At 53.6% G+C, this 27,791-nt stretch overlaps 1 protein-coding gene across 4 annotated transcripts; it reads right to left on the reverse strand.

Annotated features, from left to right (window-relative positions):
- Positions 1–158: 158 nt before the first annotated feature.
- On the reverse strand, positions 159–27,791 carry OGDHL (oxoglutarate dehydrogenase L). Of its 4 annotated transcripts, XM_047826451.1 has the most exons (24): positions 27,684–27,769; positions 25,332–25,403; positions 24,064–24,268; positions 22,056–22,214; positions 17,275–17,377; positions 16,765–16,880; positions 16,463–16,617; positions 15,266–15,412; positions 13,361–13,451; positions 11,910–12,089; positions 11,572–11,700; positions 9,928–10,107; positions 9,474–9,626; positions 8,833–8,935; positions 8,187–8,315; positions 7,077–7,227; positions 6,455–6,582; positions 5,651–5,829; positions 3,606–3,677; positions 3,393–3,518; positions 3,217–3,289; positions 1,691–1,854; positions 1,363–1,517; positions 159–907 (listed from the first exon to the last, which is right to left on the reverse strand). In XM_047826451.1, the coding sequence occupies exons 3-24, from the start codon at positions 24,265–24,267 to the stop codon at positions 784–786; spliced, it is 3,021 nt and encodes a 1,006-aa protein (XP_047682407.1). In that variant the 5' UTR covers position 24,268; positions 25,332–25,403; positions 27,684–27,769; the 3' UTR covers positions 159–783. The 4 variants fall into 4 exon arrangements, with proteins under 4 accessions (XP_047682407.1, XP_047682405.1, XP_047682403.1 ...); XM_047826449.1 differs by lacking the exons at positions 159–907; positions 1,363–1,517; positions 1,691–1,854; positions 27,684–27,769 and adding an exon at positions 27,774–27,791 and having other exon boundaries at positions 1,871–3,289; XM_047826447.1 differs by lacking the exons at positions 159–907; positions 1,363–1,517; positions 1,691–1,854 and having other exon boundaries at positions 1,871–3,289.

Genomic DNA, 27,791 nt, shown 5'->3' on the forward strand with positions numbered 1-27,791 from the left:
AGATTTGCAAACATCGCCTAGTGCTCCAGAGAAAATCTGTCCAATGGAGGCAGATATTTCATCCTCTACATGTTTAGTTTGTTCTCCCTCCCCATTCCCTACCTTCTCTAAACCATATGCCTCTTCCCCAGTTTTACATGAAACGAAAACAGAAAAACTCTCTTAAGCACTTTTTTATTTCTCTGTTATTTGGTTTTCTGCTTTGGTACACTTGAGCTGCGGCTATATTTCACACAGAAGCTGACATACCTCATTATGACACGCTCCATAAAACAGAGCACATTTAAATCACCTGGCATGGTTTTGCTTCACCTGGTTGTTATTGCTGAAATCTTTATTTCTAAGAGCACAAAACAGAACATTCCTTGAATCTACAAATGAACAAGGACAGGGTAAGCAGCAACCAGATCTACCAGGATGGGAGATAGGGGCCAAAGACATGGGCTCCTGGGTGGCTGTCTGCAGAGACACGAACAGCACAGATGGAGAAGTCACACAAAAATTTCAGGAAGACCAGGGCAAGTGGGGAAACACTCCTGAACTACAGCCCATCTATCAGAGCCCTCTGGCTTGCTCAGTCCTAACAGATTCTGACATAAACAAACACCAAGGTCCAAGGTAGCATAATACTGAAGCCAGCAGCACCTACCTTTGGCCTTAATCACTTATGTGAGTATTGTTTTATCCTGGGGCTCTGGACAGCCCCTCTCCTGGGCAGGAGCACACCCGTCCCTCCCCTCACCAGCCAGTCCCACAGCAATACCCAGCCAGGCCTTGCCAGCTCTAAAATGTCTTGCCCTCAAAGGCCTGGAGATTAAAGGCAGTATCCAGAAACTTCTTCAGAGAAACCAGGTGAGTGTTCCTGTTTCCTGTGGCTGGTGCAGCCGCTGGGTCACGGCCAACGTACCTGGGGGAGAAGAGACACGTTAAAAGGAGGTCTGGGCCTGGCCTGGCCACTACCCCAGGACTGCATCGGGTCTAATCCTGATCATCATCCTGCCATAGAGGTGAAGAGCCTGAGGTCCCAAGAGGCTAAGTGACTGGCCTATTATCAAAGGAGCTCTGAGATATGCAGCAAGTCTTCTAGTTCAGTTCCGGCTGCAGAATGAAGACAAAGGTTTAGTCTCTGTAAGGTGGAACTGATGGGGTCCCTGGTCTGTCCCCAACAGCCATAAAGCCAGCAGGGACTATGAAACTATCCCCTTGATTTCCAATGTGGTCCAGAGAAGGGCAGTGGCCAGTTCTGGCTCACACAGCAAATGGGCCGGGCAGAGCCAGGACGAAGCCTCAGGCCCTCAGAGTCCCTTGGGCTCAGCAGAGGCAAGGGGTAGGTGGCAGGCACCCGTACCCCAGCCTCGTTACCATATGGGCCGTGCCCGACTCAGGATGGTCATGAAGCGCGGGCTGATGTAGTCATAGTAGCCCATGTTCTTGTGCTCTTCCTGGCACCACACCAGCTCTGCACCCGGGTACTTCTCTGCCTCTTGCTTGATCAGGTCGAAGGGGAATGGAGAGATCTGGGACAGGCAGGGAGAAAGCAGAGTACAGCCAGAAGAAGGGGGGTGTGCCCACAGCCCCAGCTCCCTTCGTGGGGCCTAGTCCCAGCCCTGCCTGGCATGCTGCCCAAAGCCCGGGGGCCGGTGCTTTGACGTTGTCCACCACTCCGACTGGGTGAGGGCATGGGGTGCACCTGCTCCAGGCGGGTGATGGCCACTTGTTCCTCCAGGCCCTGGCTGCTCCGCTCCTTCACCAGGTCGTAGTACACCTTTCCAGTGCAGAAGATGAGCCGCCGCACCTGCTCAGGAGTCTGCGCCGCAGCCCCATCCTCAGGAATCACCCGCTGGAAGCTGGCCCCTGGAGGTCCAACAGGGCATGGCAGGGACATCACCTCCCACAGGTGCATCAGCTTGGCCAGAACAGCTCGAGAATAGGACCCGCATCTCTAGCCACCCCCATGCTCTCCCTGGCCACTGAGACTAACCCCCCAGGTTTGGGTCTGTGGCCTCTTGAGCCAAACCACAGAGCAGGGGACAGATGACACCCTGAGATGTCACAGGAAAGGGGCAGAAATAGGCTGGAGCCAAGATGGAGGGGCAGGTATGACAGGGAGAGCCCTTGGAGAGGATAGAGAAGGTGACATCAAGTCCTCATCTGATAGCATCAACATCTGCCCCCAACCTGCTCCCCATCCAGTCACGCTTACCTTCCGCATGCACTCCAGCCACCTGCTCACCAAGCTAGAAGGTGAGCTGTCTGGGAGGCTGCGCACATTTCTCCCTTCCTCCCTCAGGCCTGCAGCCAGGCCACCATGTCCCAAGTTCTGAACATTTTTCCTCCCTGGGCTCACACCACGTGCCAGGCACCAAGCCAAGAATGCTCCAAAAACCTCTGAGGAAGACACTATAGTGTCCCCAAATCTCAAGTGAGGACACTGAAGCCCAGAGGGTACCTGGCTGCCAGGCCTCAGGAGAGAAAAGCCAGCACCGGGTGTTCAGCCTGGGAGGTCCGCAGTGCCAAGGCCAGAGCTCTGAACTGCCGGCTCAGTCACCTGCCCACACCAGAGGGGATGCCCCAACACACACAGGTGACAAACAAACACCTGTCCACACTGCCGAGTCCCTTCCTGGCCAGCACCTGCCATTCTCCCTACTACCCAGGACTGTGTTCCAAGACGGCTCTGCTCTCCGAAGCGTCAGGGCCCCACATCTGCCCCTCCCTGGTCCTCCCCTGGATCACATCTCAATTCCAACACCTGGTCCTTCAGATGCTTTATCTGGCCCTCAACTCCTGGGTAAAGGAGGCTGAAAGCTTCTGGAAGGAGCACTGGGTCCCCAGGGCCAGTAGTATCTATTTGGTTCATGAGTGAAAGAACACTGAATGAATAACTGAATGATACTCCGTGCCCTGCTGTACTGATCAGACCTCCACCAGGCCTCCCACATCTCAGCTCCCCCAGCACAGCCAGGTGGGCCCTGCTTTGTAGCTGGGGGAGCACCCAGCGCCCTGCTCTGGCCCTGCTTCTCAGCCCAAGTGACCCAAGCCAGACCATGTCAGGCGGCCACCACGCTAAACTCCCAACCCGGCCCCAGTGAGGAATGAGCCAGGAGCTATTGCAGAGGCATGGACGGAGGTGAGGACGGAAGAGTCCCGAGAGCAGAGGGCCATGGGCCACCAGGCCCCCCATCAGCCACCTCCCCAACACACTTGGGCACTTACCGGATACCATTTGGTCAAAGCTGGACTTGGCCTCCGGGTGCCTCAGCAGAGACTTGGGTGTGAAGATGATCAGCTAAGAGGGAAACATGTGCCCAGCTGCCAGCTGCCCTGCCTGGGCAGGGCTTCCACAGCTGGGCCCGGCACTGCTATGGCGGTGAGTAGGGCAGGCAGCTCACCGGCTTGCGGAAGGGCAGCAGGACCTGGCGGCGCAGCACGTGAAAGTAGTTGGCCGGTGTGGAGCAATTGACAACAATCCAGTTGCAATCGTAGAGCTGGCTCACCTCGAAGTCCTCGGTGAACACCTGGGGGGCCGGGGTATGGCTGGGAGGTGGCCGGCCCGTGGCCCCCGCGCCCTGGCCTTGCCCCGGAGGAGGGAGGGCACTACTCACGGGGTAGGCATCGGAGTCATCGTTGCTCATCTGCAGGAACCTCTCAGGCCTTGCTGAGGAGTGTTCCGGGCCCTGAAAACAAGTGCTACATGGCACAGGCTGGCCTAAGTGTCACACAGGACAGACCCCTGGCCCTGCAAAGGCCCAGGGCTCAGGGGAAAGTCTGGGTGGCTTCTTGGAGGAGATGCCCTCTCTCTCTGGAGCCCAAACCACAGTAAAGGACCAGGAATGTGGAAGAAGAGTAGAGAGGACATTCTCAGAGGAGGGTCTGGCTAGAGCCAGCACACGTGAATGTGTAGGGCAGGAAGGACAGGCAAAAAGGCCAAGGTGAGATGCTTTTTCCTGAATGTTCTGACCTACAGCAGTTACCATTTACTGGGTGCTAGGCACAGCTCTATGGACCAAATACACATCACTCACTAATCTTGAAAGCAGCCCCATGGTGAAGACATTTGTTTCCTCGCTTTGCAGATGAAGGTGAGTGGCAGAGAGATGAAGGAACAACCCCACAGTCACTCAGCCATAGGAGGCACATTCGAACCCTGACTCCTGCCCCTGCTCTCGCCCACATGGGCTGCTCCGCTCCATGGCAGCAGCAAGACAACACCACACTGACCTCCAGGAGGTGGGTCCCCATGAGATGAGGGCGACCTGCCCCACAGCCCCAAGGACCCGGCGCCACGGCAACAGGCAGGCCACCCAACCCTCCCCACCCAGCCTGGCTCAAGCTCCACCCTGTGCCTCTCCAGCTAAATGTCCTTGGGCAGGGCCAGTCCACTTCTTTCAAGTGTGAAACAGGCCACAGGACTGACCACCCAGTCCAGTAGTGAGAATCCCACAGGACTACACACGGTGCTCAAGACGCTCAGCACAGGGGCGCCTGGGTGGCTCGGTTGGTTAAGCAGCCAACTGTTGACTTAGGCTCAGGTCATGATCTCACAGTACGTGAGTTCCAGCCCTACAGCAGGCTCTCTGCTGTCAGTGCAAAGCCCACTTCGGATCCTCTGTCTCCCTCTCTCTGCCCCTCCCCCACTCATGCAGTGTGCAGGTGCTCTCTCTCTCAAAAAAAAAAAAAAAAGATGCTCAGCACAGGGAGTCCTGGCTCTGAACAGCCATTCGGTGATGATAATAGTGATCGGTCCCTGACTAGATGACCAGTCCAAGCTGAACAGGCCCTCAAGGGACATCCACTGTAGCCCAATCATCCAGGGTGGGGGACGCCCTGCCCCAGGTCACAGAGCCAGGCAGAGGTCACAGAGGCTTCCCTGGAGCTGGTGCAGCCCTCCCATCCCCCCAGCTGGTCAGGCTGAGGGCTCTGCTCCTCCCCTTCCCTCCCTCACGGGCCTGCACAACCTCCCTCTTCCCTGTGGGCGGCACACACACTGGTCACTCAGGAGAAGACCACAGGACTGGCAGGACGGCACAGCGTGACATTCAGACCTCAGCTTCTAGCTGTGTGACCTTGGGCAAGCCACTCGATTTCTCTGTGCCTCAGTTTCCCTCATCTGGAAACCGGGAGCAGTACCTAGTTCATTAATTTGTTTTTTTTTTTTTTTTTCCAACGTTTATTTATTTTTGGGACAGAGAGAGACAGAGCATGAATGGGGGAGGGGCAGAGAGAGAGGGAGACACAGAATCGGAAACAGGCTCCAGGCTCCGAGCCATCAGCCCAGAGCCCGACGCGGGGCTCGAACTCACGGACCGTGAGATCGTGACCTGGCTGAAGTCGGACGCCTAACCGACTGCGCCACCCAGGCGCCCCTCATTAATTTGTTGTAAGCACTGGAAGAGCTCACAGAGAGGGTTTTAAACAGCACCCAGCCCAGAGCAAAACCTCAGACATATCAGCGACTTTACTGCTAGTGACAGCAATGTCAGCACAGCAGCAACGCAGACCTACGCAGGCCCCAACCTGAGCAGACCCGTGTGTTCCAGGGTCCCGGAAGAAAAACACCCCCCAACCTGGCTGGAGGCCAAGGGTCCACCCACCTTCTCCCAGGAGTGCCACAGCCCACCCAGCCCCCAGCCACCACAATGGCCCTCACCATGCCCTCCATGCCATGGGGCAGCAGCAGTACGATGCCATTGTGCCGCACCCACTTGGCCTGGCCGGTGCTGATGAACTGGTCGATGATGCACTGGGCCGTGTTGTGAAAGTCACCAAACTGAGCCTCCCAGAGGACCAGGGCATTGGGGCTTGCCATGGCATAGCCCAGCTCAAAGCCTAAACAGAAGGCACAGACACAGAGCCTGCCACACACTGCCATCGAGTGGCAGTGGCTCCATTCAAACCCAGCTCTTCTTCATACACTCTCCCTGCCCCCACCCATCCTTCCCAGCAGGCCAGCAAGAGCCAGGGGACTCCTTGGGCCCAAAGGCCAGAATCTTCCTTCCTGGGAGATGACAATATGCCCAGAGATGCCTACCCTCAGCTCTGACCTCACCTATGGCCAGGTTTAGCATTATCTAGACAAGGAGCCGAGTCCAAAGATACCTTGGGGAAGCAGCAGGAGCCATCTGCCAAGAGGAACCCCCCAAAATATTTGCAGTGATGCTGAGGGGAAGGGAGGGAGTGGGGGGCTGGTCTCTTCAGGGTTTCTGCCTCTGGAAGGAGACAGTGAGGGAGGAAGCAGGCCAGCTAAAGGTCAAGCCAAGGGAGAGAGAGTACAGGGGACATAGTCCCAGGAGCCCAGAGCCTGGAGAGGGGCTCTGGAGATAGAACTGTTGGGTGCAGTGCAGGGGTGGTCATGGTCAAAACAATAAGGCTAGGATAGCTTGGGGTGCAAGACCCTGTCCGGTCCCCAGGCATCTCAGGGCCCATCTGACCTGCAGGCAGAGTTCTGACCCACCCAGGACTCCATACTCTGAGAGGGAGCTGTTGCACACAGTGTAGGGGGCCTGGTCAGGCCAAAGGTGGTTCATGGGGACACACGTCCTCCGGTCAACTTCCTGGTCATGGAGAACATGGTGCCGGTGACTAGAGAGAGACAGATGGGGAAGGGATGGAGGGCAGGTGGATTACCACCTGTTCACCCACAGCAGGTGGACCAGGTAACAGGAGGCAGGCAAGCCTCTGTCACTGTGCCAGGAAATCAGACAGAATTCCATAGGATGGCCACACCAAGAAGATCCTGGGAAGCCAGAGCAATCTGGTCTCTCCTCCAGGTAGCCTCCCTTCCCAGTGGTAATCCCACAGGGTCAGAAAGGTGGCCCAGCAACCTTCTGATGGCTTGACCCAAGAGCAGGGGCTGGGGATGCTGATGGGGTTACCTGTGACTACCTCAGCCAGATAAGGCCTCCCCAGACATGGTCCAGGAAGAGAAGGAAGAGCCAACTCCACTCCGGAGCTCCTGGGCTGACTCTGGGAGACTCCGAGCAGCACAGACGAGCTCCCAGAAAGCCCGTGGGGTCAATGTGGACAAGGCTAATGCCCATAGGGCCCAGGACCCAGAGAATATTCCCCACCCTCACCTGAACGTGCCCCTCTCCACATCCTGCCCGCTAAGCCGCACGTGGATACCCTCCTTGAGCAGGGAGCCAAAGGCCATGTACTCTGCCAGTGCCCAGTCCACCGTCCGGTTCTTGATCATATCTGCACGGCCCCGCAGGATTCGAGAGAGGCCTGCGGAAACAAGCAGCCAGCCTGAGGGATTCAGGGACTTGGCGACCCCACCTGGGACAGCCCAGGTGTGTATGTACTCCACGGACATCCCTCCCATAGAGCAGGGCCTTGGCAGGCCGCAGGAAACCCACTCCATGAGCAGGACTGAGCACGCCATCCCCAGCTTCCCTCCCTTTGGGAAGGAGCAGGCATCACTAGGAGAGCACCTGCCACATGTAGATGCCGTGTGCACTGAGGAACATTCACCACAGGTCACCTGCCGCTCTCCAGATGAGGAGACTGAGGCTCAGAAGAGGGAATTATCTTATGCATGACCACAGCACTACAGAGATGACTGGATCTGAGCCCAGGCACCCAGCCCAAGCGGGGCTCCTGTTGGTCCTATACCCACACGGGACCCATGTGACATGCGCACAGAGTGGGCACCCCAAGACGCCTGGGCTGCCACGCACACTGTGGAGGAATCCCCTTGGAACTCCCACAGGCTGGTCCAAGGGTGTACAGGCACCCCACACATCTTGGGGGCCTTCCAGGCTGCCCAACCAGGATGGCCACAGCCAGGAGGTACAGCTAGGCTCACCCAGGAGTGGCAGGGTCGCCCTGTCTCATCCATCCAGGTCAGCAGCAGGCCCAGCACTCCTGCCCACCCCCCCTGCCCACCCCTGACATTCCAGGTCCAACTACCCACTCCACAGGAGCCCCTGCTTCCCTGCTCTCCTTCTGTTTGACTGCAGACACCCCCAGCAAAGGTACTGGGAAAATCCAAGGTGCCCAACGTAAGCCTTGGTCACTGGCATCCAGCAGGGAGTGTGGCTTCTACATCTGCCCACCCTAAGAGCAGCTATTATCATGGACACCTCACAAGAGGTTCCAAGAGCTCAGCCGACATGCCAACAACCAAGTGGGGACACGGCCAGCCCTCCCCGACCCCTAAGCACCATCCTGCACAGCAACCTCACCTGTGTGGATCTTAAAGTCCTTCAGGGGCACGGAGCTGGCCACTTCACCAATGTGGGTCAGCACGTCCTCGGGAATGCCTGTGGCCGGGCACGTCATGCTCTTGGGCTCCCCGTCCACATTGAAGAAGCCTGAGAGAGCAGAGTCTGAGTGCTTCTGGGTAGTGATCGGGCCTCAGACCCCCTGGTCATTGTGCCTCCCCAGGACGCAGGGACCCACATCTTCCTTAACCCCACTTGCACTCAAACCCTGACCCACCCTCGGGACCTGCAACAGCTCACAGCCGCAGCTCAGTTCCTATCTTCCCCTGGGCCCCTGTGGGGACCACTCCCTGGGCCCAGGGTCACAGCCATCCAGCTCTATCCCACAGAGGCCCTCTGAGCACCCTTCCCCCAGGCTCTTTCCACTCTGGCGTCCACCAGCTTTGGTTCAGCCCTCCCTTTCCAGAGAATAGCTGGTTACACATGCCATCTCTCCTATATCCAGGCCCATCCCCACCTGCAGGAATCAGCCCCCCAACAGCCTCAGGAGTCTCATGGATGGAGCCCGCAGCCTCTGGGCTGGGCAGTGACTGCCCTTACCAGGACCCACTGCAACCTTGGTCCCAGGCCCTGGCGAATCACTCTCAGCCACACACCACTCGCTCACCGGGCCAGGGGGAGTCCAGCCAGTGCTTTATATGCAGAATCTTTTTATCCTTGGACCTGCCATACGCCTCCTCACAGATCCGGTCATATTTGGCAATTTCTTCCTGAAATCAGGGGGAATGTGGGGATTGAGGTATTGATGGCCCAGACAGCCAGACGCTGGATCAACCCAGACTCGTAAACCCTGGTCCTCCTCACTACATTCTAGAACTGTCTGTCTGCTGGCCTGCAGGGACCCTGTGGCCAGAGGCCAAAGTCTCAGAATTAAGGGGGATCCCTCCTGCTTAGCAAGGGACTTGGAGGCGGCTCAGAAAAGAGTCACAGTGCTTCCTCTCAGAGCTCCCTCAAGGCGCAAGGACCAATGCATCCACAGATAACTGTGAGGACAAACAGTTCAGGCCTGCCTCCTGTAGGAAGTCTTCTGGACTCCTGCCTGAGGATGAGCTTCCCCCACATGGCAGCATTCCCTATGCCCCACCAGGCTGTAAATGTCTTTGGTTCTCTGTCCTTGACAGCTAGGGGATGTTAGGGACAAAGGCTATATTGGCTACTTCTTTAAATCATTGCCAACATCACCAACTACCCAGGGTCCCGGCTCTACTGGAGGCTTATCCCAGGTGTCCATGATGCTAGCCTGCCCACCTCGAACTCTTGCAGGGTGACGGTGCCCTCAGCAATGAGCTTGTCTGCGTACTTCTTCAGCACAGGCACCTGTCTGTGGATCTGCTTGTACATGAGCGGCTGCGTGAACATGGGCTCATCCATCTCATTGTGGCCACGCCGGCGGTAACAGACCTGCAAGGACAGCATGGGGAGGGGCTCAGTCCGTGTCCCCAGGCAGTGCAGGCCTAGTCACTGCACAACTGGGGCACAGCTGGCAGGGTACACCCTTCGAGGCCCCTGAAAGCCCCCCACTACCACCTATCACTGAATGCCCCACCTCCTGGCCTTTGTACAGACTGTTCTTGGGGGCACCAAACCTTCCACCCGAGAAGCACTCCCAGCCCCCACTGCCAAAGATATGGCAGACGTGGCCCACGTGGCACAGCAGGGACAGGTTATATACTCCCCACCATGCTCACAGCCCCAAACCCACCAAGTCCACCACAACATCTTTATTGAAGGTGTTCCTCCACTCAGCTGCCACACTGCACACATATATCACGGCCTCTGGGTCATCTGCGTTCACGTGGAAGATAGGCGCGTTAACCACACGAGCCACATCGGTGGGGTATGGTGATGAGCGGGCCATGCGGGGGTCTGTGGTGAAGCCGATCTGCAGAAGCAGGAGGAAATGACAGCACCTCTGAATTCTTAGAGCTAGACAGGCAGTGGGTCAAGGAAACTGCCTGGGAGACCAGTGGGTCAAGGAAACAGGAGTTGTCTTTGCCTTGAGGTCCATTAGGTGTGACCAGGAGATACATGGCACATGAAGGGCTGAGAGTCAATGGCCCTGGGGCACCTGGGTGGTTCAATCAGTTAAGCGTCTGACTTCAGCTCAGGTCATGATATCATGGTTGGTGGGTTCAGGCCCTGCATCGGGCTCTGTGCTGACAGCTCAGAGCCTGGAGCCTGCTTCGGATTCTGTGTCGCCCTCTCTCTCTGCCCCTTCCCCGCTCATGCTGTCTCTCTCTGTCTCTCTCTCTCTCTCTCTCAAAAATAAACATTAAAAAATTTTTTTTTAAAGAGTAAATGGCCCCTAAATCAGGAGTAGCAGCAGGCCCAACAGGGATGGCAGCAACACCAGGGAAATCATGCCTTTTTTTTTTCCTGCATTTTACACAGAGGTAGTAAGAACGCAGGCGTGGGTAACTGCCAGTCCCATCAGTTGCTATGTGTGCAATTCTGAGCAAGGTACTTAAATTCCCAAAGCCTCAGTCTCCTCATCTACGAAAAGGGCTCATTAACTACCACCTCACAGGGTTATTCTGTGAAGATTAAATGACTTAATGCAAATAAGGCAATAAACTCAGGGCTTTATAGGCTCAGAAGAGCTATTAGTAAGCACAGCTGCCTGAAGAGCAAAGGCCTGTGACAGCTGTGTTCTGAGACTGGTTCCTATAGAGCTAAAAGCAGCATCTAGTTTCATGTCCAGCCTCTGTGCCAGTTACACCTGTATACCTGTCCTTACAACGTTCTCCATGGTGCGTGTGTATTTATGTATATGTATATGTATATGTATATGTATATGTATATGTGTATGTATATGTGTGTATGTGTATCGTATATATGTGCATATGTATATGTGTATGTGTATGTGTGTATATATGTATATGTGTATGTATATGTGTATGTATATGTGTATGTGTATACACGTGCATATGTATATGTGCACATACATGTATATGTGTATGTATATATGTATGTGATTCGTATACATATGCATATGTATATGTGTATGTATATGTATATATGTATGTATATGTATATGTGTATGTGTACACATGTGCATATGTATATGTGCGCGTACATGTATGTGTGTATGTATATATGCATGTGTGTATGTGTATGTGTACACGTACACGTACACGTACACGTACACGTACACGTATACGTATATGTATACATACAGACACACAACAATTTCACAGACCAGGCTGGTCTGCCTGAAGTCATACACTGGGGAGTGGCAGAGCAGTGGGATTAAAACCAGGATCACCGCACACTTCCCCCAAAGTGCTACCTGAATTTCAGGAATGGGGGACACTGACGAAGCCTGGCAAGCAGCCCAGGCACTCACCTGGTTGTTGACGACGACGTGCACAGTACCATTGGTGGTGTAAGAGGGCAGGTCACTCAGGTGGAAGGTCTCATACACCACGCCTTGGCCGGCGAAGGCAGCGTCCCCGTGAACCAGGATGGACATGACCTGCAGGGCAGGATGTGAGCCAAGAGGAGCCCAAGCCTGTGCGGCCCATCTCTGTGCACTATACTGCAAAGATCCAGGGCCTGTTCCTCAGGGACCATTACTCACTCAGAGCCCAGCCCTCAAAGGCCACTCCTCAGAGCCCGGCCCCCCGGAGCCCATTCCTGAGCCCAGCCCTCAGAGCCCACCCCTTAGGACCCAGGCGAGTTCACCTTCTTGCCCTGGGCATCCCCTCGGTAGAACTGTTCTGCCTTCGTTTTTCCCTGCACCACAGGGTCCACAGCTTCCAGGTGGGAGGGGTTGGCCACAAGGGACAAAGTGATATTTCTGTTGGTGACCCGGTTGATTCTCTCATGGTACATGCCGAGGTGATACTTGACGTCTCCGGAGCCCTGAAAGTTGAGGTGGGCCGTGATGAACCCACCCCTCTCAGCCGCACAGGCAGACACGTGGACATGCAAGCCCACAGCGGGGCTGGGACGCTCCCTGGATTTTGCTCCCTGGGAAGACTGCTATTCCCGACCTACACCCTCGTCCTGCCCTCCCACCCCACATACTGCCCCTCTTTGTGAAAGGCAGGCAGGTTCCCCCAGGCCTCAGAGGCCAGCCCTCATCAGAAGCCCTTCACATGATCAACTACTGTCCTCAGCATTAATGACGGTGCAAGCAGAGAAATAAAGGGGGTGTTGAGACCGGTGGCAAATACTGGAGCTGGACCCCTACCTAACTCCTTGCACCAAAGCAACCAACAATGTACACACGACAGATGAGCCTACAGTACAGCAGAGAAAAACATTATATATGTTTCAAGACCCTTCAACGATTATTTATTTTTGGGACAGCGAGAGACAGAGCATGAACGGGGGAGGGGCAGAGAGAGAGGGAGACACAGAATCGGAAACAGGCTCCAGGCTCCGAGCCATCAGCCCAGAGCCTGACGCGGGGCTCGAACTCATGGACCGCGAGATCGTGACCTGGCTGAAGTCGGACGCTTAACCGACTGCGCCACCCAGGCGCCCCTCAAGACCCTTCAAAAACAACGTACAAACCTCAGAAGCCATAAAAAATAAGGCGGCTAAAATTTAATAAATCTGCCATGAAGGAAGCAAATCCATGCAGTATTAGGGGGAAAAAAATCAAGCTGAGAAAAGTAACTATAAGACAAATGCAGGCAAAGGCTAACACCCTCAATATACAAAGCACTTTTACAAACCAGTAAGACAAAGCCCAAAATCCCACAGAAAAATGAGCAGGGGCACCTGGTTAGCTTATTTGGCCAAGCATCCAACTCTTGGTTTCAACTCAGGTCATGATCTCACGGTTCATGAGTTTGAGCCCCGAGTCCAGGCTCTGCACTGATGATGTGGGGCCTCCTTAGGATCCTATCTCTCTCCCTCCCTATGCCTTTCCCCCATGTGTACTCTCTGTGTCTGGACCTCAGTTTCCCTGGCTGAAAAACAAGGAGGTTGGTCCAGATTACCTGAGGACTCTCCCAAGTTTCAGAGATCATAGCACTCACCTGGGTGGCCTCACAACATACCCATTCTCTCCCCATTCTTCCACATATCCATCCATCTACAGATCTGTTTGAGCCTGGATGCTTCTGGTCCAGCCCCTCCCGAATCTACCTCCCAGATATCTGGGACCAGGGCTTGACACCTACCTCATCTGCTGCCTCCAGCTTGGGGTCAAACTGGCAGAAAATCTGCTCCAGGTCCTTGCGGATCACATTGGCCAGCACATTCAGCCTGCCCCTGCAGCCAGAAGTGGTAGGACTTTCATCTTGCAGAGCCCACCTCCTGCGACAGGCCCCAGCATCCCCCCACCTGGGCCTACCAGAGCCCAGCATGGCGGTCAGGGGAGCCCTCCCAGTATAGCCCAAGGGAGGCCCGGCCCTCTCGTCCTGTCTCAATCTACAAGGGCACATGAGTGGCTCTGGTGGGCCAGCTCCCCTAGACACCCCTGTACAACTCAAGACTCTGGAGGTCCTCAAGCAGGAGCTACTCAGCCTCATGGCAGGATGCACATGCACCATCCCCCGGCACCTCCACCCCGCTGTCCTCCAGCCAAAAGCTGAGCCTAACCCAGCACCTCAGCCCCAATCTGCTACCCACAGCTGCTCGTACATGACTCCCAGCCCAGCCAGCAGTGTCTTGATGCAGGACAGGGATGAGGGGACTGGACTGATCCTAAGGGCAGGAGTTATCAGGGGACCTGTTCGGGAAAGCTGAGGTCTAAGAGTGGTGGGGACAGGAAAGCAGCCAGAGACCAGGGACTCTCTAGTGCAGCCTGGACTTCCCATCAGGCAGCAGTTTAATTCAGGGGTGGGCACCAGGTTGATCGGGACATTGGGGAGGCCTCAGAACTCACCCCCCATAGCCCACCAGCAGACATCAGCCTCAGGCCTGCACACACCCTGGACAGACCTCTGGCCTCACAGAAGGGCCATCTTCCAGGTGGGCCTCTCTCCTGTTCTGTGGGTCAGGGCTATGAGGCCACAGGAGCTGAATGAACAACCCTCAGCCCCTCTCGGACAAGCCCTGTAGCCTCAGAGTCCCCTTAACTCCCACTATGGAAGCTTGGCGTAGAACAGTCCTTTGGCTCCCAGGGCGCTCCTCAGGCCAGGAGTCTCCCCCAGCACCACCCTACAGTCCCACATCTGCCCTTGGCTGCTCAGTGCCATCCTCCCCAAGAGTTCCACTGAAGCCATGTGTGGGGGACCTCAGACCACTGAGCCAGCTCTTCCTGACCCTCTGATGAGACACTGGGCATTTCTGGGCCCCTCAGAGCAAGGAGCCATCACAGACAAACCCCAGGCTCCTGGCAGCCAGCCCACAGGAGGGAGACCCTCTCACACCGCATCTGGACACCTAGCCACCCCCCGTGCTAGTGCGGCCCAGGACTGGCCCACCCACAAGCAGGTAGAGACAGTCGCAGGAAATGCTGGGGCTTTGCCCCTGAGACTGCTCTGCATGTCCTCTTATGCCACATTCCACAGGACCCCTGGTCACCTTGGTCTCTGTCCCCAGGCTGTATTCCTCACTAGTCCATAGGCTCTAGCTCAGAGGTAACCTCCCAGCTGCCAGGCCAGCCTTCCAAGTCTATCAAGGTCTCAGGGAAACATGCAGTCAGCTTGCAGCCAGGGGAAAAAGCCCTCAGCTCACCTCCAGAGATCCCCCTCCAGAGGGTGCCAACCCACGGCCACCTGCCCAGGCCCTGCCCTCACTTCCCTGGGACATAACCCTCCACATCTCCTTGTCCACAGGAACCTCCAGAGGTATGACACCCCTTTTCTGAAATCCTGACCCTCCTGGGGACAGCGGCAACATGGGGAGAGAAAAACTGAGTCTGAGAAAACCTGGTTAGTCCCTGCCTCCATGTGGCTTTGGCCAAGGGCCTGACTCTGTGCTGAGCAGGCCCTGGGGCCCAGCGACTCTGAGAACTTTCTAGGCCATCCTGCCTCAGGTTCCCCCAAAACCCCTGCTCTGATTTTCATCCCCTCCCTTCCATCTCATTCTGCTGGGCCTGGAGAAGAGATGGGCTGTGTAGGAGCAGGAAGGGGGCCCACCTGTGTGGCATCCCCAGGATGACATTCTCGATCCCCATCTCACTGGATTTGTCTATGATGGTCTTGAGGGCAGGAATCATGACCTCACAGCCCTCCAGGCCAAATCGCTTCTCCGAGGACCATTTCCGGGCCAGGAAGTCTTCAAACCTGCTTGGGGAGAGAAGGGAAAGGATGGAGAGGCTGGGGGTCACAGAGGCTGTTGATGAGGGCCACAGCTGGATGCCCGAGGCAGAGGGAGCAGCAACATCACCTTCCTCTGCAGTCAGGACCTGCCATCAAAATCCACCAACCATGGGGCGCCTGGGTGGCGCAGTCGGTTAAGCGTCCGACTTCAGCCAGGTCACGATCTAGCGGTCCGTGAGTTCGAGCCCCGCGTCAGGCTCTGGGCTGATGGCTCAGAGCCTGGAGCCTGTTTCCGATTCTGTGTCTCCCTCTCTCTCTGCCCCTCCCCCGTTCATGCTCTGTCTCTCTCTGTCCCAAAAATAAAAAATAAAAAACGTTGAAAAAAAAATTAAAAAAAAAAAAATCCACCAACCAGGAGCATAGGCCAGAAGGAGACTGGGCATCCCCCCAGCCTAAATAAAGACCTCTGCTTGCACGCATCCCTAGCTGTTACCCCCCTCCCCCTTCCAGTCAGGCTGTTCCAATAACCCATCTCCCCCTGCTCCCACCCCATAGTCCTGTGCATGCACACATGCACGCACACGCACACACACACACACACACACTCCGCCCTTTCTATGACACAAAGACCTCCTCAGCACTCAGCTCAAATTCCATCCTGTACCTCACCACCACAGATCCACTCTGCACCCAGCAGCTGAGCCCCGCTCTCTTCTAGGCCCCTGCCAGCCCTGGACCCAGCTTCGGACAGCCAGTGGGCACAGCCAGGTGGTGCCCCACCTGCAAGGAAGCACTGCTACACTCACTCCATGTAGGGACACCTTTCTGCCCGAACTCCCACAGCCACTTTCTGCCACTTCTGTCCCTGCTGTCATGTTCTCCTGGAGCCCATCCCTGCCACCAGGCCCCTGATGCTCCTATGGACCTCCCCTGGGCCAGGGGTGAGGCCCATCCAGTCCTGACTTCCCCTACCAGTTATCCTAGTTTCTCAGCCAGGGCCCGGGACATCTCATATGGCCCTGCAGCAGACCCACCAACCACTGTAGCCACCCTGCATGGTGCCGGGGGCCTGACCTCATGGAGCGCACCAGCCGGGCCAGCAGGGTCCGCTTCTCCTCACTGGAGAACTGCATCACACCAGGGGTCTCAAACTTCTGCCGGATCCACTGGCACTGCTCCACGTCATTGATGAACATGAATTCCAGGCCAATGTGCTGGCAGTAGGTGCTCTGGGGGAATAGGTGGGGACTCCACAAGGAGCCAGGAAGAGGGGCAACGGTCCCAGCATCTGCAATACAAAAGGCAGCATCCTCCCTCCCTCTAGCACACTCCAGAGACAGCCGGCAGGTGTGCCTGACACACTTGTATGTGCTCACCTCCAGGCGCCGAATGATCTCCCGCAGAGACAGGGTATGCTCAGATCCCCCGATGAAGGTGGTCGTGGGCAGCTGGAACTCCTTATCTAGGTCAGCCTCCCGCAGGTCATAGAACGCTGAGGAGATACACACAGCCCAGGCAGCAGAGGGGAGGAGAGAGGGATCAGGCCAGGTGGGGCCCAGCCATATCCCCAGACCTTCCAACGGTGCCCCCGGCACTCTCCCACCAGTTCCAGCCTAAAGCTCAAGGACTCTGTCTGCAGGGTGCCAAGGGGTAAAAGAACCCAGCCTGTACCACAAGGGTAAGCTGGGACACAAGCTTGCTGCACATAGTGCATGGGCTAGGGATAAGGGAAGATCATATGAGGTAGCCGGGCAAAGGTCAGAAGAAAGCTTCTGGGGCTGATTGCTGGACCCCAGGCCCTGGAGGCAAGCTATCTCAGAGCCCCTCACAGGGCCACAGGCACCACCAGCCGGCCTCGGCACTGCCAGAGCAATACGAACTCTCACCCAGTTTATCGATGGTTGTGATTAAGTCCGAGGGCACAAAGGAGTCCAGGTCTGCATCCAGAATGCCCAGGGGGTCCAGCTGGGCCACATGGTGGCCTCGAATCTGGGAGAAGGGGAAAAAGGTCAGGGCCAGGCTGGGACCCAGATGGACACACCCTCACCAAAAGCAAAGTTCTGGGCCCTGGCCCCTCATTTCCCATTTCAGAATTTCAACTTTCCACATGTCTCCAGCACCCAGCCACTGCACGCTGCCTTCGCCATGATCACTAAGGTGGGCAGGAGCTCCACTCAGCTTAAAAGTACATCATGCCACTTTCAAAAATAAGAAAGCATGCATACACAAAAGTGTTCACTACAGTACTATTAGTAATTGCAAAACTCTAGAAGCTTCCAAATGTCCATCAATAGAAGACTGGCGTGTGGATATGGGAAATCCCCACGGGGAGTACTACAGAGCTGTTAAGAGTAATAAAAAAAAATCCCTATCTGCTACTAGGAAGTAGCCTCCCCAAAATACTGTTAAGCAAAAAAAAAAAAAATTATAGAAAAGTATGTGTGGCAAACTACCCGTTATCTAAGAAAGAGAAGATTCAAGTAAATATATGCATTTGCATGTATTTGTATATATACAAATGAACATAGGTATTAGAAAAATACATCATAAAACAAGAAAACCATAAAGTAAGAAAAACCATGATCTCTGGTAAAAGGAATAGAGTAGAATGCCAGGGATGGAAACTAGACTTTTAAGGATACATTTGGCTTTGAAAATTTGATTTTGGAATCTTGTAAATAGTTTATATCGCTATAAAACAAAATGAAGTTTTAAAAATTAAAGTAAAACAAAACCAATGGATTCATGCATCCATTGGTGGCGTAACTACACAACTGACTAACAGAATGTCCCCAACAGACAAACAGAACTCCAGGAAAAAAATATTATAAATTCATTTCTAGTACCAATCAATAGTGGCAGCAGTAGAATTATATTTTAAAACCACAGTGTGCAGGCTGTGGGAAAATCAAATAGTCGTTGTACTGATGTCTTTCAGACCTCTATTTCTGGCATCTTTATTTTTTTTTTTTAATTTTTTTTAACGTTTATTTATTTTTATTTTTTTTTTTTAACGTTTATTTATTTTTGAGACAGAGAGAGACAGAGCATGAATGGGAGAGGGTCAGAGAGAGAGAGGAAGACACAGAATCCGAAACAGGCTCCAGGCTCCGAGCCATCAGCACAGAGCCCGACGTGGGGCCTGAACTCACGAACCGTAAGATCATGACCTGAGCCGAAGCCAGACGCTTAACCGACAGAGCCACCCAGGCCCACCACGTTTATTTATTTTTGAGACAGAGAGAGACAGAGCATGAATGGGGGAGGGTCAGAGAGAGGGAAACCCAGAATCTGAAACAGGCTCCAGGCTCTGAGCTGTCAGCACAGAGCCCGACGCGGGGCTCAAACTCATGGACCATGAGATCATGACCTGAGCCAAAGTCGGCCGCTTAACCAACTGAGCCACCCAGGCGCCCCTATTTCTGGCATCTTTAAAAGAAGACACTGACATAAGATTGATGAGGTCAAGAACAAACCTTAAGTCCTGCATTTGGAGTATCTGGAAACATCAGTATAAACCCATAAATGTGCTGTCTGTTAGGGGCACCTGGGTGATTCAATCTGTTAAGCATCCAACTCTTGACTCCAGCTCAGGTCATGATCTCACAGTTTGTGGATTCGAGCCTTGTTGGGCACCATGCTGACAGTGCAAAGCCTGTTTGGGATTTTCTCTCTCCTCTCTTTCTCTCTCAAAATAAATAAATAAACTTTTAAAAAAATCTAAAAAAAAAACAACACATATTTCCTGGCTCTAACCGCTGAAAAGGCCCAGAAGTCATGACCAGACCATAGCAGTGACCCTCCCAGCACTCCCTGAATAACTGGCTGGTCCAGAGCCAGACAGAAATGTACAAGATAAGCTCAGAGCGTCTTGTCATACCAGATAAGAAAGGGGTCCTCAAACACTGCTGGGGCAGGGAATAAGGACACATTTTGACAATGAGAAGGATGATTAAATTAAAAGGATTTTAATGATTTGATTAAAACTCATCAAATAGGGGCACCTGGGTGGCTCAGTCAGTTAAGCATCCAACCTCAGCTCAGGTCATTATCTCATGGTTCATGGGTTCAAGCCCTGCATTGGGCTCTGTGCTGACAGCTCAGAGGCTGGAGCCTACTTCAGATGCTGTGTCTCCCTCTCTCTCTGCCCTTCCCTCACTCATGCTGTCTCTCTCTCAGAAATAAATGAACATTAAAATTAAATAAATAATTCATCAAATAGGTTTAAATTCACGCATTCATATCATACTAAATAATAAGAAAAACCTTCATTGGCCACCTTTGGAGTACACTAAGGAACCATGTCATACTTTTGAAAATCAAGCATTGATCTTGCCTTTCCTATACAATTTGCACCTCAGGAGAAGTGGAGCTGACAAAGGTAAGTTTCTCCTGACAGAAGTACTTCAGGTAATAAACAAAGAAACAAAAGTAGAATTAGAATATCATCACCATTTTTACCACTCCTAATGAATTAATGTGTCCAGGAAGTAATCATCCAAAGCTGCTGACTGATGAAGTACCCATCACCACCAGGAAGCTGATTTTGAAACAAAAAAATTAAATCTATATTGGATAAAGCTTCTAGATCTAATTACCAATTTATAGAAATTACACGGGACAAAGGGACAGATGAAGTGACACCATGGGGATGCAATCAGCACAATCCAGACTCAGGAAAACTCTACAGCACAAACAACCTGGTTTGTTCCACATAATAAATAAATAAATAAATAAATAAATAAATAAATAAATAAATAAATAAAATGGCAAACACAAAAACAGAGAGGAATCTGTAGACAAACAGGCAAACATGAATACCAACTGCATATCTGATGACATTAAGGGTGATTGTTAACATTTTTAGGTGTGACGGTGCTATCATGGTACATTTTTCAAGAGCCTTACCTACAGAAATCCATCCTAAAATGTCTGGTGAATGAAATGGTATGTCCAGGATTTGCTTCAAAATCCTCAAGGGCCAACAGGTGAGGGCCAGAGGTGGTTAACAGAGGAATCAAGACTGGCCCTGTATTTATGGGTGTGGGGTTTGCGACACAATTCTTCTACCTCTTATATGTTCGAAAATGTCCTTAATAATAAGTCTGAGGATTTTTCAGTACTGTGTGTAGATGAGCCAAACAATAACTCTGCCTCCTCCAGGGCTGTGAGGAGCTGCAGCCCACCCAGTGGGAACTTGCTCACATCAGGCATAACCTTTGGCAGATTTTTACCCTACAAATACACAGTAACATGCCTGAATCCAGACACTACTCCGCTGGAGGGACTCCAGTGCTTAGTCTCGGCTGAAGAACACAGAGCAGCTGAAGAGCTGGAAACGGTGGTTGGAGAATAAGGCCCTTGAGCAGCACCAATGCTGTCTTGTATGTTATGTGGAGTTTTACATTCTTTCCTCTTGGTTTTCAAAGTCAACGGCTAGATCATTTTCTGGCTCTTTCAGCCAGTCAAGAAGAACAATTATTACTGTTTGCTTGCAAGTGGCCCACAATCCATGGGTCCTCAGGCCTGCTCACCTCCCGCTTCCCTCCCAGCATAACTGGTGCACAGGAAGTGCAGCTGCCACCCCACAGAGCACCTCATTCAGAGGCAAGGCACCTTTTCCATTTGCTAAGGCCTCCTCCTCCCCCGGCTCCTGTGGTGGCTTGCTGCTCCTTCCCACGGAGTCTCTGCCAAGGGCCCCGGGACGCCCTTGCCCTTCCTTCAGCATGTCTGCCTGACATGTTTCTCTCATGAAACACTTTCAGCCAGATTCCCAGAGAGATCCCAAATGATTACACTTGTTATGGAAGGAACACCCAGAGCAGCCCTCCAATTAGTCCTGTTCAGTCAAGACCAAGAATATGGAACGTCATCAAGATGCTTTGTCAGAGCTGGGGTGCTGGGGACCCAGCAGGGAAGAGCCTAAGTCTCCAGAACAGAGCAGCTGATAGAGGAAGTGCTGCTTACTGAACTATCCATCCATTCATTCCGTAAACCCTAATTAGGTACCTGCTGTATATCAATCTCAGTCCTGTTGGAATGCTCAGTCAAGAAGAGAAAACAGAAGGGGCACCTGGGTGGCTCAGTCGGTTAAGCATCCAACTTTGGCTCAGGTCATGATCTCACAGTTCTTGAGTTTGAGTCCCACGTTGGGCTTTGCACTGACAGGTCAGAGCCTGCTTCAGATTCTGTGTCTCCCTCTCTCTCTCTGTCCCTCCCCCGCTTATGCACTCTTGCTCTCTCTCATACATAATGTTTATTTATGTAAGTAAACATTTAAAAAAATTTTTTTAAAGAAGAGAAAACAGACATTATTAACAAGGGTCAATCTACTCAACTTTCATTCAACATTTACTGAAACTGATTACTTACTAAGTACTCCTCTGGAAGCCTGGGGCATAGTGGTTTCTGAGACCGCACTCCATTAAGAAAGACCACCAACAAACAAAATACCAGTATGCACAAAAAATACCAGGGGGTGGTTAATGACATAAACAGTAACGGACAGCGAGTAACCAGAGGAGTGAGAGCCACCCAACAGAGGACTCAGAGAAGGAATCTCTGGGGAAGGTGACTCTGGAGCTGAGCCAGTCCCCTTTCCATCAGCACCTGGCCATATCCCAGAAGCCAATCCAGCCTCGAAACCTGGGTCCTCCCAGTCACTTACCTGGTAGGCCCGGATCAGGGACTGCACAGCTAGGTGGTCCTCCACCAGCTTGCTGGTCTTGGTCCGGCTCGAGACTGATGGCCTGCTCTCAGGGAACCGTGACTGAGCTGGGTCACAGGCGGCTTCCTCACTGGCTTTCCGGAAGAAGCTGTCCCAGGACTGGGAAGAGGCAAGAAAACAGCCATGTCAGGGTCCGGGAGGAGTGGGGGTGGTCCTGGTTGGGGTCCTCAGCGGGTGCTGGGTGTTCTCTCACCACCATAGCTCTTTGGGCCTTCCCAGAACCCTGCCGAGAAAACCCCTTGCAACCAGCCCAGGACCCTCCAACCTAAAGCCTGGATCTCTTCAGTCCCCAGTTTGGAAGGCTGTTGGGGGAAGGCTCTAACTTGTGACTCAGGGGCTTCAGGTGTGATATTCTACCTGTTCCACAATAATAAATGCACCTTATTTTTTTTAAGACTGCATTATCTTCCAGAATCTAAATGTACCATCATCTATCTAACCTGTGTCCTATTGGTCACCACTTAGATTTTTTTAAGGTTTTATTTTTATTTATTTTCATTTTTAAGTAATCTCTATACCCAACGTGGGGCTCAGACTTACAACCCCAAGATCAAGAGTCACATGCTATCACCAAGATATGTAACTATAAAGTGAACCAAGCCGAGGCCACCTGGGTGGCTCAGTCAGTTAAGTATCCGGCTCTTGATTTTGGCTCAGGTCATGATCTCATGGTGGCTCATGAGTTTGAGCCCCATATTGGGCTCTGCGTTGACAGAGCAGAGCCTATTTGGGATTCTCTCTCTCTCTCTCTCTCTCTCTCTTTCTCTGCCCCTCTTGCTAGCACTTGTACTCTCTCTAAATAAATAAACTTAAAAAATGTATATATTTTTAAAAAAGTGTACTATTCATGTAGAAGCCAAAAGTAGATATGCATATGCCTAAGCACCTCCATGTTCTAGAACACAAGTGTTTTCTTCACACCCTTCTTCAAAAGAACAAGTGGCACAAGCCCTCTGGAAAGCAATTTGGCAAGGCCCAACAGAATTATATACACAGATCCTCTGTGACCCAATGATTCCACTTGGGGGAATTTATCCTACAGAGAGCTGCAATGTACAAGATGACAAATGTATGAAATGATGCGCGGGAGCACTGGTCGTGACAGCCAGGGACTGGAAATGAGCCAGATACTGTCAGTGGGGACAGGCGTGGCACATCCATACAATGGAATACTACACAGCTGGGAAAAAGAACAATGAGGCTCTTGATGCAGTGACATGGAAAATCTTGGAGTTGTGTGCTAAGAGAAGAAGGCTGGAGCAAAGCCACGGATGTTACATGTTGCTTTTGTGTGAAGGGAGGGAAATTGAGTTATACTCGCAAAAAAAATTACCTAAAGAAACTCTCTGAAAGGATACAGAAGAAACTAAGAATAAACTGGGGGACAGACAGATGGGAGCTGAGCAGACAGAGGATGGGTGGGGAGGGAGCCTTTTTACTGCGTAACTTCACACTTTTGGTTTTTGAATCATGTGATCACTTTCCTCTGAGGAAAATGAGTCAAGAGAAGAGCAGCTTCACTTCTCCCTTTTTGCCCTGCCATCTGATTTTTTATTTATTTATTTTTTCTTACCATCAGCAGGTATTTATTTTGTCAGCTCAGTGCATATATAAACACTTAGGCCCCTAACTACATAACAAAGAGCCACCTGGAAACAGCACAGCATGACCAGGGGGCAGGGGCAGATCTCAGACCAGGTACAGCTGAGCAGGACAGGCTCAGGGCTTCTCAGGCCAGACTACCACCTACTGGCTGGTTCCAAAACAGGAAACCAACAGACTCTCCTCACCCAACACCAAGGCCAAGGCTTTTATAAACCGGGACGATGGAGGCAAAGAAACCTGTCCAAGATCAGACAGCAGGCAAGCTGCTTCTCGTCACCGCTCCCTCCACAGCCCAGCTCCAGGAGCTTCCCCCCTCCACAGCGGGCGGAGAGGGGGTGCTGACCTTGTGGACACTCTGGGGGTTTTCCAACCAGGCGAAGTACATCTCCTCCATGTAACTGGAGCTGCCTCCACGTTTGCTGCTTGGGAAGGGGGCCGGTGGCCCAGACGACCTGCTGCGCCGGCTGAACATCTGGATATCATGTGGGGCCAGGAGCCTCGAGGCCTGTGCCCCAAGCCGGGACGGCAGCAGCCTCAGCTGACTCATTCTGGACACAGGCAATGAGGGAGAGGTAAAAACCACAGGACCAGAACAAAGGCTCTGGCAGCCACCATTCACTCATCTGGTATTTTTGGTTCTACTGGGCAGGGGGCCCTGAGCTAGGCATTGATGAGACAGAGGAGAAAATGGAACAGTCTGCCAGGAGTCCCGGATTCACTGCCTAGTGGTAGGTCACAGCTCAATTAACTTCACCAACAGCTATTCAGCATTCTGAGCTCCTGTCTTGCTGAGCCCACCCACCCAGCCCACATTCCCTCTCTGCTATCCCCCTAAGCCTGATGTAGCAACTATCACCAGGGTCCTACCTCAGGGAGCACTCAGCCAAGGTCCTAGAGCCCACTGTGTGGGTCACAGGGCATGTGCAGGCAGTACACCCAAGAAGGAGCGAGCCACGCAGTTGGCCACCCTGGAACTCGAGCAGGGGAGTCCTTCATGGGCTGGGTGTACCATGGCTGCTCGGGAAAAAGCCTGAAGAAAGGGGGGCTGACTGAGCTACACCATCTCAGGGGGCCCATGGCACTGCTGGATCTCTGGTCCCTGTGACCAGAAGCGGTCACAGTGGCAAGCCCTGGGGCTCCCTCTCCAGGCAATATGGGAGCTTGGCAGGGTCCACTAAGGCCACCTCCCCATACACAGGATTTGTAAAGTAGGACCTCCATTCCCCTACCCCCATCTCCACCAGTGTGAGCAGAGGCCCCTCCTCTGCTCCAGCCTAGTACTGCCTGGACACAGAACAGCTTCCCCTGAATCCTCACCAACACGCTTCTGCCCAGAGAATCCCAGCCTGTAAGTGGGGTGCAACACCAGAGCCACCCCACCAGAGGCCACACAAGCAGGAGCCTGCTTCCCCTTGCACAGCTCAGTCCCAGAAAACATGCCTTCTGGGGAAAAACTGACTCCCAGGTCCTATCTGGTCCTGAGCCAATGCCCCTAGACAGGATTCCCCCACCCTACCCCCACCCATCAGCTCAAGCAAGTCTCCAGAACTATCTGGCTGGCCCTTCTACAAGCCCTTCCATCCTGCTTCCTCCCTCTCCCTCCAAACTCACTTGCGGTAAAGAGAAGAGGGTGGTCTTCTCAAGCGAGGGAAAGTAGGCTCCTCAGGGCAACCAGCAGGAACTCTAAACAGAGTAAAATTAAAAAGCAAAAATATAGTCCAGTGAAGGGAGGAAGGGGGTGGGTTTAGCTGGAACCTGAGCCCCAAGTGCCCCAAGCTTCCCACATGCCCACCCCCACCAGCTGATGAGTCCAGGTTCCAGAGCAAGGGCCATTAGGGGCTAGATCTCCCTAGAACAGCACCTCTCCAGGTGCTGGGTTGGGGTTCAAGGCATGGGCTCTGGGATCAGAGTGCCAGGGTCCCAACCCCTGCTCTGCCACTGACTGTCCCTAGGCAAATACAGGGCTGACCTTGCCCATATGGCTCTGGGCGATGATGGAGAGACATAGGACATACTGGCCTAGAACATCAGAAGAATCTAAACAAGCCAAGAAGCTCTATCATCCCCATTCTAAGGCAAAGGAAACCAGACACCAAGACCATCCATTGTGGGAATAAAAATAAAAGCACACAGACTGTGAGCACTGAGGTAGGGGTAGGCACTGTGCTTATTTAACCCTCTCAGCAATCTCATGTGGTGGGCACTTAGATTAGCCCCACGTTATAAAAGGGAAACTGGTGAGTGATGGGGCTCAGTATGGTTCCAGAACTTGTACCCTCCTCACTAGAGAGTCAGGATGTAAACCCAGATTTCTCAGAATGACATGCCCTTTCCAATAGCAACAGCCAGAAGTGCTCTCTCTGCCAGCACCCACCCCCACCCTCACAGGGGAATGGGATGGCTCAGGGTGGCAGTGACAAAGACTGGCTGTGTCCAGCGTGGCCTAGTACAGGAATACTGTGTCACAAACACTGAATGGTCTGGAGTGGCTGCTAGACACTGCTATGACCTTCACCTGGCCTGGTAGGAAGGCAGCCAGCTGGCTACCCCTGCCCCCATCCCAGCAGGGCTTGAGGACCCAGGAACCCTGGAGGGCTAGAGACAGAACCAACCTCAGTATCTGGAGCCAGAGCCCCAGCCAACCCTACCAGGTCCTGTCTACCCAGGCGAAGGCGACAGCAAGGAGTCAGTCAGGCATGCTGTGGACGCTCTGCCCAGCCCAGTCCCCAGTGGACTAATAACAGGTAGGTTGCTTGGGGCAACTCTTGGGGGTCTCTTCTCTAGGGACAAGGTCAGTACCATCCCCACCCCCAACCCCACAACCGTAACAACTGCACACATGCTGTCCAGGAAGCCTCCCACATGCAAGGCCCTGTCTGGGCTGTGCTGGTGAGGACTCCTCCTGCAGTATGTCCATTGTTAAGATGAGTTAACAGAGATCCAAAGAGGGGAAGGGCCCTCCCCAAGACCTTGAAGCCAGGCAGCAATGGAGGCTGGACTGGCAATGCTGCAGGCCTACTCTGGCCCCACATTCTAAGAACTGGGTGGGCTTTTCCCTAGTTTGCTGAACCCAAGAGAAGGCAGACTCCAAGGTAGGAAGCAGGGCAGGGAGGGGTGTGCTTATTTCACTGGCAGAGACAAAGGGCCTGAGCTAAAGCCCAGAGGTTATAAAAGTACAAAGGTAGTCAGGACCTGTTCCAAGAGGCTGTGGTATGTGTGGGGAGGAGTCACAGGGAAGGGGACGCAAGGGCGGGCTTGGGCCCATGGTGGAAGGGGGTCAGAATGGGGCCCTTAAGGTCCGGTTTATGCCCATTGTACCCCGCTGCACCTTCCCGTCTCCCCCAACATCTCTCGGGGTACGGGAGAAGCACTTCCCAGGCTGACTGCGACCTCACTCCCCTCCCGGCCTCTCTCACGGTCTCCGTTTCCTCATCTGTAAGCAGAGACCCTGGTTAAAGCTTTCTGTAAGGGCCCTGCCCCCACGAGGTCCTCAGACTTGGAAACTGCCTGGTGTGTCCCGCCAGGCACCTAACGCTGGACCCTCCCCATCCCCAGCTCGACAGCCCTCCAAAGCCTGGCCTGTTGAGGGTGACGAGCAGCAGCTCACACCGCCTCCCTCCCCCCACAAGGCCACGAAAGGCAGCATGGACAGTATGCAGTCTTTGAGCTGAAGAACCCACGCTGATGCCTGAAACCCCACCGTTAGCAAGTCGCTCCTTCACGCAAAACACTGCATTCACAGGGTCGAACGTGCGCGAAGGGCTGGGGGTCCTTGGAGAGACCTTGGCCAGATAAGGGCGGAGCCAAGGTCACGCTCACTCCCTCTCCCACCACCCCCGACGGGGCCTGGCTCAGGACCCAGTGCAGCGGCGCCCCGGGACAGGGGAGCAGAGGGGCCGCCCCCCAAGACGGCAGGAGAAGAGGAGGCGCAGGGACCCGGAGTGGCGAGGCAGCTGCGCTCACCGGGCCGTCGGGTCCGCGCGGCAGCGCAGTCCTGGAAGCTGCAAGTCAGGGGCTGCGCGCAGGGGGTGAGCAGCGAGCCCAGCCAATTACCTGGGTCACGTGACGCTG

This window comes from Prionailurus viverrinus, chromosome D2 (genome assembly GCF_022837055.1).
Source record: "Prionailurus viverrinus isolate Anna chromosome D2, UM_Priviv_1.0, whole genome shotgun sequence".
Lineage (NCBI taxonomy): Eukaryota > Metazoa > Chordata > Mammalia > Carnivora > Felidae > Prionailurus > Prionailurus viverrinus.